Source organism: Uloborus diversus, chromosome 6 (genome assembly GCF_026930045.1).
Source record: "Uloborus diversus isolate 005 chromosome 6, Udiv.v.3.1, whole genome shotgun sequence".
Classification (NCBI taxonomy): Eukaryota; Metazoa; Arthropoda; class Arachnida; order Araneae; family Uloboridae; genus Uloborus; species Uloborus diversus.
This window is the reverse complement of record NC_072736.1, coordinates 133,690,258-133,702,414: the sequence shown is the minus strand read 5'-3', so window position 1 is coordinate 133,702,414 and position 12,157 is coordinate 133,690,258. Positions and strand designations below refer to the sequence as shown.

Genomic DNA, 12,157 nt, shown 5'->3' with positions numbered 1-12,157 from the left:
ATGACCACAGTAAGCGTTGGCCCCCATGAGCTGTTGCTCCACTTAATTTTTTTTTTCATTTTTTTAAATACAATAGAAAAAGGAATAACCAAAGAAATTATTTCTTCACACTGATTCAAAACAATCTTCAAATGAACTTATGCAATCAAGCATTCATAATCCAAATTTGTCCAACATGAGAACATGAGTGCTTAGTATTAAATACTCAAGGAGAGGCACAGGATGAAAACCCGGAGTGTCGCACGAATAAATATGAAAGTAGGATGAACACTAGTCACCTTAAGGGTGTCCTGAGCTAATTATTCTAAACTGATAACTTATTACATTTATTATAGAGATGAGCGATGTCGTTCTTTTTAATGATCCATTCATTAAAAAGATCGATCACTGTTTTGACCCGCACACTGAACTCGTCCATTTGAACGACTTCTTTCATTCGAAAAGTTGCAGGCGATATCTGATTGAGTTACTCACGTGGATTGAAAATGCTTTATTCGTTTCATTATATACTTTTTTCTAGGATAATCAACTAAACTACCTAACAGTCAAAAAATATTCCAACAAAAATTTAATAAAAATATATATATATATGTATAAAACAACTGTTATTCATTTTGTTAGCTATTTTTCGGTATTCGAGGGGTAAAACGTATGTTTTCCATTCCAAAAGTCGCAGGTTCGATTCCTGCGTGGTGCAAAATTGAACGGTTAAGCTTTATTTAACAAAAATAAATAAAATTGACTTGATGACGAAAAGTTTGCGAAATTTATCTTTACGAAAAAATAAAATAAATCAATAAAAAATCGCCGAATACCAACATATAAAACATTTTGAAGGTGAAAATAAAACAAAAAATTACATGTAAAATGAAAGTATAGTCGGATCCCGCTACAACGCGATCCGACTTACTGCGAAATGGCTATAACGCGAATTTTTCATAAGTAATGAATTTTTTAATGCGGACACAAATTACTCGCTTGCAACATGAAATTTTTCGGAAAAGAGCGGCGGAGAGTTAGAATGGGCTTCGTTGACACTAAATATTGGTTTTGTGAACAGACTTTCATCCCTTTAGCATCACTGAAAGTGGAAGTTACTGTATTATATTAAACAACGCTTTGCTTTAGTTGATACAAATAACCGCTCTGATTCTTAATTTTTTTTTTTTTTTTTAATTTTGCATATGAACGTTGATGAAATACAGTCTGATAACATTCTGATCGCGCTGCATAAACTTTCTTCATTTTTTAAATTATAAATATATTTACTATATCTATACTGTTAAGTGCTATAATAATGCTGTAGTGAACATAGTGTAAGTACCATACTGCTTTATTTTAAGTTTCTCTCCTCCATTAATCATTGATTTTGTGCTAAATTACAGAATTTTATGCCAAATAATAACGCCTTTTCTAAAATACAGAAAAAGTCAATTATTTGTAAAAGATACTGCAATATATAGTTAATAAATGGTTTGAAACAATATGAGGGTGTTTACAAACGTCTGAAACAAATGGGTGTGCTTATAAAAAATTACTAAACATACCTCTTGTTCCACAACGCGAAATTCCGACTTACGCAAGGTGTCTTGGAACGCATCCCTCGCGTAAGTCGGGACTCGACTGTAATGCCAAAAGTCATTAAAAAAAATAATAAAGTTTTAACTAAGAAATGAAATGAAGTGGAGAGAACCACCTTATATAATTAAAAACTGAGCGTATGTATCTATGTATGTACCTATGTATCTATGTCCAAGTTTCTTCTCCCGAACGGCAGTGAACTGACCATCAAACCAGTTGTCAATGGATTCGTAATCTTCGCGTCTTTATGTTTGGCTATTTAACATAACCCTCCGATAATAATTAGCGGAGATCTCAATCAAAAACTATATTAATTGTGACACTTAGATTTCGATATAAAATCCCTATTTTTCGAAGGCTTTCCTCCATTCAAATTATTATTCAGTTCTTCATCTCAACTTTCCGCAACAATGCTTTTATTAAAATTTATAGCGTGAAGAAAATCATTTTGTTGAAAGATCTGTTGCCATTTTTTTCTTGAATATGAACAAGTAAAATTCATGTTTTTTTGTTTTAAAGGCTTTTTCTGTAATCGGGGGATTTAAAATGTTTACTTTTAGGTTATTTCTCTGCAATCTGCTGCAAAATTTTACTGTTTTTTTTTTTTGTTTAAGCCTGAATGTTTAACTCGCATCACTTGACATAACCTTTTTTTACGCGGTGGACCGTGCAAAGCCGGGCGACGCAGCTAGTATAAAATAAAAATCATCGTTCAAAAAAACGGTCGTTCATTTTTCAGGAGACCCTACTGCACCGCTCAGTTTAAGGAGTCTGTCTTTTAGACCCGTTCCTTAATGAACGACACATCCCTAATTTATTAACAATAATTCCAAACATATTCTCTGAAGTAATAAACATTTATTATCAAAAAAATTCGAAGTAGTATTACAATTTAATTAATACAAAAAAAAGGAAAAGAAAAAGAAAAATGCATTTGGAGCTGTCCAGAAATGATGTTATGCTTTGAAAGGGGGAGGGATCATGAAACTGTGGGTTTGTGCCTGATTTTTCTTATTTTTCGCCGACATTTAAAATTTCCTTCCCCCTCAAATATATCAAAAAGTATGGTTGAAACGATTGATTGCAATACCGGTATACCGAACACCGGTATTTCGAGCAATTTTGTAATTTCGTAATACCGGTATTTGTTGAGGAAAATACAGGTATTTTCGGTAATAGCTGAAAACAATAAATAGTTTTAATTCAAGAATTTTCAATTTAACATAAACTATATCTACTTATTTTAAATGTACATTTGTTTTCCGATGATACAGAACCGAAATCAATCTATTGATGAAAAAATTTAGCTTCAAAAGCATGAACTAATAGAATATCATTAAAAAAAAAAGTATTTTGTGCACCATGTATTTGTTTTTTTCATTTCCCTGATCGCTCATTTTCCCTTTTGTAAAAGTTAATTTCGAGTGTAATTTTGAACGCCCCCCCCCCCCCCCGTTTGTCCGATGAATAATTTATTCAAACCATCAATTGCAGGAATGCTATATGATTTTTTTCTTAAGTATTTGTCTCAACTGTACTAAATTCTGACAAAAACTTGCTTGTTAGCATTGCAAATAGCAATTTGTTGGCACCAGTATTGGTTTGTAGTGCCGTCTTGCTATTTGGCTTCATATTTGGCAAGATAATATTTAGAAATAATATATTGCCTTGAAAACTTTTATAGAGGAAAAGCATAAATATGTTCCACGAATTCAAAGGTATTTTCAGATATTTACATAATTATAATTGCAAAGAATTTTGGAAAGAAAGCTAAAATGAATAAGAGAAATCAACAAGATCAAATTTAGTCAAGTTTATCGTACATTTCAAACCAAAGGGCTAATAAAAGGTAAACACAAATCCCTCGTGTTCAAGAGAAAATGATGTTAATATTGGAAAAGTATCGTCTTTCAGGAAAGAAATTTCAACTAGCATTAAATTCAAAAAAAAAAAAAAAAAAAAGGAAATACACACAATACGAAGGAAACACACTCACATGCACACAAAAGGGTTTACCAAAAAATGACATGCAACAGACCGAATTTCTTCGAAGATAAAATTCTTTTAGGCAATTAAATTAGAGGAGGTGTATCACGCATTGTTAACAGCACCACCGACCTGCGTGAATTCAGAAAGAGTAGTTTCAACCGTAGGAAAGTTGAGAACTAAAATGAGTTCCAGGCTTATAGACAATTGAACTGCCTTATAGAAAAAGAAATAGGCGTGCACATTTTGGTCACTATCCGCGTCGTTTTTTTTTTTTTTTTAATTATTTGCAGACCAAGAAATTAAAAGAAAGAAAAAAACCGTCTTGTTTCTACTTACAACTGTATAATGGACAATTCTTTTGTTTATGTTTTACAAAAACTTGTTGCACATTCTGTTCCCCATATCCGCAGCTTCAAAACGAAGGAAATGTATTTCCACGTTTAGAAACGTAATCCAAGTACTAAAAAGTTAAATTATTCAAAATTTTCTAATTCTTAAATTTAACTCAAATCTTACTCCTAAATACAATTCTTAGTTTCCCTTCCAGTAGCAAAATGAAATATATTTTTGAATGAACCCAACCTTAAGCATGCAACATAAAATTACCTATATGGGACATAGGTAAGTTTCACATGCATTTAAAGTACTTAATCGCCTGCCCTTCTGACTTATTGATCGTGGTACAGAACTTAAGTCTCACTGGAGATTTTAATTTCTTGAAGTTTAAAGAATGATGTATTGCGATTAGCGGATATAAGTAAAATACAAATTGTTTCACCTTATCCCTCCACTGTGAACAGAGTTGCTTCTATAACACTTATACGTATCCTTTTTTATCTTACAGCATTTTTTTCAATGACGGTTGAATTACTTCGTGGTAGTTACAAACAGTAATATTTTTCGATTGTTTACAATAAAAGTTATTGAACTGAGAGTCTTGTAACTGGAAATGGAGCTTAGCTCAACTAATTTCCCGATGAAGACTAAAACGAAAGAACTTTATAATGTGGCGTAATATTTCATCATGCCCATTTCAGTAGCAATCTCTTCGCGTCAAATATTGCTTCATACCCGCTCACTGGTTTAAAATTATTGCTAGTCAGCGATGATGCTCCTTCAGGTGTACTATTGCTTCGAGCGTTAAAGTAATATAAAATTTTAAACGATTAAGAAATTTGTTTATGTAAAAATGGAGACATTTTATGCATTTTAAAAGTTTAAATGTAAATTAATATTTCTTTACATTTTTCCAACTTTAAACTTTTACCCTTCTAAAACTATGAATTCCGCCGTATTAAATTTTCGTGTGGTTTCGAGTCTAAAGGTGCACAGCCTTTTACTCTACCACACATTAGAAATCCTAGTATGATAGTTTATGTACATATAATGAACCCCATGGCTATCTCCCTTCCCCTTGAAAGATAAATTCAATCTACGCTACTATGCACAAAAATGATTATTTTGCAATTCATTAGCCATATTAGTATTTTTACCCCTGGTCTCTGATAACATGGAGCGATTTCTGTGAAACTTAGGTGAACTGAATTAGGTAAATCATGGAATAGTATAAATAACATATATATATATTGATTTGTTTAAAGATAATACCCAATACTAAATTATATTTCCCATGCAATGATGTCGTTTTAATATAAATTTAGTATTCTAATTGTAAAACTGTTGAAAATTGTACTTCGATAATACCTATCTCATTTTGTTATTTTCTGTGCTGTTTATGTATAGAAAATACAGATCAAAATTTCGTTTACAGTTACGGTATTATTACTTGAAAACTTATTAGCAAAATGCGCAAGCAAATTGAAGGAGAAACACCGATTTCAATGCATCCATGTGTCTTTTCAGGGTGCAATTTAAGAACTACTGAAAGACAGCATTTCTTTTTCGTTCGGCTTTTTGGCCAAACATGCTATACGTTTGTCGCTTTTCGACATTAACAGCCATTGTTGAGGATACTTTTTGTGTTGATTGCATTTAAAATATCTCCTGGTGGTTATATGTTGTTAACCATTTTCATTTGCTTTGAACCAAATTTCACAAATACCGATATAGTTGAACCGAATTACTTAAAGATTCGACGTAAATCAAGCAATAGTATAAAGAAAATTTACAAATTGCAAATTGGTTTGATAAGGAGAACAAACATTAAATAAAATTTCTGTTGCAAGGATGAAATAGATGTGGTTTTAATAAAAGTAGTCTGATGTTGGAACAGTCGAAGATTGTACGTCAATATTGAATGCAATACTATTACCTTACTCATGTTTGTATTTTCCTGCTATTAATGGGATAAACACTGATCAAAAATTGCACGAAGCCTTACTGATGTGGATTTTATAATTAAACAATATTTAAAAATTATAATTAAACGGTAACATCAAATTAAGTAGCACCATGAGTATAGCATCAATGGACCCCTGGGTCCTCGTAGGTCGCAGTTTAAGAAACGATGTATAGCATCATTTATTATATCTACGGCTTTCTCGCTAAACATGCTTCAACGCTCATCGCTAAACGGCATTAACGGCCATCGTTTAGGATACGTTTTGTGTTGATTGCATTTAAAATAGCTCCTGGTGGTTATATGTTGACAACCGTTTTCATTTGCTTTGAACCAAGGTTCACAAATTTCACGATTAAAGTCGATCTTTGAAGAAACTTCATCTAGGGCAGTTTTTTACGGGCTTTTCATTTAGACTAAATTCATAACTATACAAAAATTAGTTCGTGCAGAAAAGAGCAATTTTATGACTCAAAATATGAAATTAGACCTCTTTGGGTGTTTTTAAAAATTCCAAAAACTCGCCTATATGAATTCCTGAGCAACAATTTACCTTTGTGCCAAATTTGGAAGAAATTCGACGAAAACTGTGGATTTGTATACGGAACATACACACATACCCACAAACATACATCCATTTTTATATATATAGATTTGTTCCTTCATTTTATCTTTATTCACAATACGTTTTCATTATAATACAATTTTTTTACTAAATTATGAAATGTGGCAACGAAACATTATGCTTTCAAGCAATTTTTGAGAAATTTCAAGTACCGGTATCCCGGTATCACGTTTTAAAAATACCGTATACCGGTATTTGAAATTTTGGTCCGGTATTGCAATCCCAAGTTGAAACTGAAAAAGAGGGGAAAAGAAATTTCTTGTTGGCGAAAATTAGGGACTATCTTGTGAAAAGGGGGAGGGAGGGGGTAACAAGAAGTGAGACATCACAATTTTTTCATGATTATGAAAAACAGTGTGACATGTGACGACGGGAGGGGATGGGGTAAGTGAAGCGTGACACTTTGTGACACAGAGGGAGGGAGGTCAAATACAATGACAAGAGTGTGACATCAATTGTGGAGAGTCCCTTTTTGAAAAAATCCCACTAATACTAATACCATTTTCTGCCCCAAAACAGAGAGGTTCTCCTGTTATCTGAACTGATTGTCTCGAAATTTTTAACCTTGGCGCTTTTATCCTTTTGCCTCTCACTGTCTCAATTACTTGAAGACTGAAACATCTTCCTACACGACAAACCTCCCTGCACCCTGCAACAATAAGTTACTTACATGCAGTAAACAGAGACGTACCAGATCACCTATCTTAACTCTCAAAGGGTGCAAAAAAAAAAAAAAAAAGTGAGACCGAAGGTGCACAGGTTTGAGGGAGCAAAAAAAAAAAAAACCCCGAAGGCGCACAGTTTTGAGGAAATAAAATCAAATTTAGCATTTTAATATAATTAATTCTTTTGTTGGAACATGCAATGCGTTTTATTTTTAGCATGCGAATCAAACCCTTGTTGTTAGAACTTACGACAAAAATCAACTTTTCGTTTCTTAAAACTCCTTCAAAAATATATAAATAAATAAAAATAAATAAAAAAAACTCTTTCATTTAAAGAAAAATATTAAGGGGCAGACGCAAAACAATATTCATATTCTCTAATTATATTTTCAATATAAAAGCTTAAAAAATAGATTTTTTTTTCCTCGTTTGAAAGCATTGCAAAGAAAAAGTAAAATTAAGTTTAGAAATCACAATTTCAAAAACCGATTCGGAAAATGAATTGAATTATTCAAAAAACCCTTCATTTTTCATTAGAAAATGCATCAATAAATAAACATCGGTAAATAGATTCAACATATTGCAAATCAAATCAATGATGAACCCATTATTAATATTTTTTGCATTAAACAAAGAAAATTCTAACTTAATTTCGCTGAATCAATTTAGTTATTCGAAGTAGCAAGCAAGAGTTATGAATGTCTATGATTTTCAAAGAGTTTAAAATAAAGAAAGTTTGTGCAGCATATAAAGAGTACTAGCTGCGTCGCCCGGCTTTGCACGGTCCACCTCGAAAATAAAAGTTATGTCAAGTGACGCGAGTTCGACACTCAGGCTTGAACCAAAAAACAAAAAGTCAGTGAAATTTTGCGGCAGATTGTGGAAAAATTCCAAAAAATAAACATACCACCCCTTGCCCTCCTCCCCCCCGTAGCGACACCACTGAGAATGAGACCCCAATTTCGGAATCCCCAAAGTCCGGAAAACCCGAAATCCGGATCTTGTTTATCATTCAATATTTTTTAAAAAATAAATAAAAGTATTTGAATTTTAAGAGTTTGAAATTGTTAGCGTTTGGTAATTACATGTTGAAAACACAGTAGTTACTTTCAGTTCAGCTTTTTTGAACGTTTTTTTGGTGCCATGTGTTATGCGTAAATAAGCGTTTCGCTGTAATTGTTCAGCAATCTTTTAAGATCTACTTTCGGTTAACGATATTTTTTTAGTCTCATATGTATGCAATACAAAGCCTATTGAACTAAAGTAATGCCTCTTTTCACTTAATGAGGTTTGTTTATTTACACGTTTATGGTTTCAGTCAAGAGAGTTTCAAATTAAATAATTTACCTGTATGCGATAAGTTAAAAATCATAAGACAGCTTTAAAATTGTACAAAACCGTTAAGAATTGCAAACGAGTGTTTTTTAGCTTCGAAGAACCGTTTTTTCAATGCAAAAAAATGTGACTGAAAAGATTTTAGTCGGGCTGGCTGGTGGCGTGATGGTTTGGCGCTGGCCTTCTACGCCTGGGGAATCAAGTTCTGAAATGGGTGTCCAGTCGGTGGATTTTCGAGATGCAGAAAATCTTCAGTGCCCATGTCGTATGATTATGCGACATGTAAAAGATCCCTTGGGTATTCGTTTGGCTTAGAATGTCCCTCGGCTGAATTAAATTCCTAGTGCGATTTCGCATCAAATGAGAGCCCAGGTGCCTCCATCTGGTGGAAACTGGGCGTCAAAAACACTACTGTGTCATGCATCAGCGCCTTAATGGTGACACACGAAAGACTGATGCATTGTTGGGGAGTACACTAGGTTTGGTTATGGCCCAGACGCCTCTTGAGGTGGGTCTCTTATACATCCCCATTGGATGGAAAGAAAAAAAAGAAGATTTTAGTCGGATGCCTTTTTATACATAATCTCCCTTTTTCCAAATGGTTACAAACTTTTAAACACGTGTCTTCAAGTCTTGCTACTATTTGTGTGCTTTCAACTTTCTTTCGTTTTTTTTTCTCGAGTTTAATTTATGGATTCTTTTAGTTATAATTCATGCACAGTTTTGAAATTGGAAAAGGAGGTTCACATAATCATTTGTTATTTACGAATCCGATTGGTTAAAAAAAGCGACGAATAGAAACCACGTGTTACTTCGCACCTATACATTCGTCTCTGCGCTCGAATCCATGAAGCTCCAATTTTTCAAAGATCTTTATAAAAAAAAAAAAAAAACTCGCATCTCTTTAAAATGTGCTTTTAAACACATGTAAGCAATTTCATGAATGCACTAGTCTCCATTTTAAATTATTATCCAACAATTGTTTTTGAATTGAAACCAAATGCAATAGCGTGAATCTGTTTTTCATGCTTTGAAGTATTATCTCTTCTACTTTTAACGTTTTGAAAGCAAATGTCATTCATTAATTTGGTAAGACTAAAATAATGTCATGAACAGGAGCGTGCACAGGGAGGGAGAAGGGACACCTATTGGCCCGGGCGCGAACCTGAAGGGGGCCCAATATTCGTAAAACTAGGCGTGAAATATAGGAGTAAACATTATGGAGGGGGGCCAGTAAACGTTGCTTGTGACAGGCCCCAAAATTTCTGTGCACGCCCGTGGTCATGAATACTTATACGGACATATACAGTGGACATCGCACTAAAACACGACTCAATTTTCGCGAAATAGCTATTAAGCCAGTTTTCCACGAGTAACGAATAATAACACAAAATCTTCGCCCGCAACACGAACGTTTCCGGAAGAGAATCACGGTTTTTTTTAGCTTTGTTATTGGTTGCTAAATATTAGTTTTGTGAATGAGCTTTCATTTCTTTAGTATCATTGATAGCGGAAGTCCCCAAACCGTACTAGTCTAAGCATCGCTTTTTAATGTATAAAACTCACCCCACTCCACATTATTTATTTATTTTTTCTTCCTAAATATGAAATAATAGAAAAGTTTCAGATTCTCAATGTGCTTGAACAACAAAAAGTGTGTCGAAGGAAGCACGACAATAAGGTGTGAATGAATCTTCCACGTATACAATGTACAATTAAAAGTCACGAAAATGAAATCCGTAAAAGTTCGGTACTTGGTTCTAATATTGAAACTCGCAGGGTAGTGTCTATGCAAAATACAAACATTAAGAAAGGGGAAACCGTTTTTGTATTGTGGATTAAAGATACCAGATCATCGACGTTTTAGGTTCGATGTATCGATATCATCGATGTTTTAATTTTCAGCATTGATGTTTTGAAGCGTTGATGTTTTTGGGTCGATGTATCGATACCATCGATGTTTTAAGGTTGAGCCTCGATACTTTGAAAAAAATCGATGTCTATTCGTCGAAGTCGCACCGCACCGATAGTCTGAATACATGAATTCCGTTATGATGGATTATAATTCGCTGACTTTTCGATAATATTGCTGCAATAGTCTAAATGCAAAAATTTCATTATGATTGATTCATTTGCTTTCTTTTCGATAATATTTCTGTAATAATCTAAAGCAAAAAGTCCGTTATGACGGATCATTTGCTGACTTTTTGATAATATTTCTGCAATAGTCAGATGAAAAATTCGCTCACCTGTTCTTCAAGGTGGTCCCTTTGTTGAAGTCCGAATCAATGCTCATGGGGATTACGCTACGGCAGCCAGGACTGGCGGATGGGGCATTCAGGCAGATCAGCTCGTCTCACCTGCTAAAGAGAAGCAAAAGAAAAACATTGATTACCCCTTCAAAAAGTAATTTCTTTAAAAAGTATTTAGCAATAGTTCTTTAACCCTTCAGCAGGCGCGCGTATCTGAGAGATACACTAAATCTTCCTTCACAAGAGGCAACTTAGTAGAATCCACTTTCAAACGCGTGGTTATCAGAATTCGTTTTCAAGTAAAAAGTAGGAATTGTCCGGCAGCGTATAAACAACCTTTACTTTGCTAGAGATCATGTAAAAACTTGGGTACTGCTGATTGGCTACCACGTAAAAACGTCATCCATCTCTTTTACAGCTTGTTTTGCCTGCTCCAACTATTGTTTCATTTCGAAACAATATCTTGTAGACATTATTCAAAGGAGAAGAATTAACGTCGTCCAAATTTGAATTCAGAGCTTCTGACAAATGAAATTTGTTCCATGGCGTTAGATGGGGGGAAAAACATGACTGACTCATTTGACTCGGCTGTCCAATCAGGAGCCCCAAAACTATTATAAGGTTCCCTAGCTGAATAAAGGTTGTTTAAATGCCGCTCGGCATCCCTCACACGAAAATCAACTCATCAGGCACATGTGCCACTACCATTCTTATCCCGATGAGTTGAATCAACTTTTTAAGGGTTTATGTAATATAGCGTGACATGTGACAAGGAGAAGGGAAGGGTCAGGTGAAGTGTGACAATTTGTGACAAAATGGGGGCTAAATATGTCGAAAAAATATTGTATATCACTTATGGAGAGCCACTAATATTATTTCTAATGGGATCTTCTCGCACCTCCATCTGCGGTACCATTACCATTTAAAATTTTTGAAGTCCAGTTTTCCACTAGGGGGAGACACTTGAGCTCTTGAACTCAACAGGAATTTAACTAAACTGAGAGAATCTAAGTCAATATTAACTCAAGGAATTTTTGATAGACCGCATGATCACTCTAAAACAATTCTGAAACGTTCCTGGGAAATAAAGGACAGCTAACGTGCCTAATTTTTGCCCGTTACATACCTGGCTAAAAGCGAAAAGCTTCTCGCGAAAAGTCAGTCACTTTCCTGAAACTAACGTGGTACGTTTCTGAAGAGTTCAGAAACCTTCTTCATTAAAGAAAGTCACAATTTTAGTATAAATCGGGAACCTTCCATGGAAACTTACATATGGTTATGTAATAGCTTGGCACCGTCCTGATTTAGAGGAAAGCTCCTATAACATTTTTGCAACTATAGTCAAAGCTAATTCAGAATTGCAAGAAAATACTTAAAACCTTATTTGACTGCAATTCTTGCAGAGTCCAGA

The 12,157-nt window shown here is 34.1% G+C and overlaps 1 protein-coding gene across 1 annotated transcript in view; it reads right to left on the bottom strand.

Annotated features, from left to right (window-relative positions):
• LOC129224992 (voltage-gated potassium channel subunit beta-2-like) overlaps positions 1-10,790 on the bottom strand; it is a 144,890-nt gene extending 134,100 nt beyond the window's left edge. Inside the window, exon 1 of the mRNA XM_054859539.1 lies at positions 10,744-10,790. Coding sequence (XP_054715514.1) covers positions 10,744-10,790 — 47 coding nt within the window. The remainder of the gene's footprint in view (positions 1-10,743) is intronic.
• Between the last annotated feature and the right edge of the window lie 1,367 nt (positions 10,791-12,157).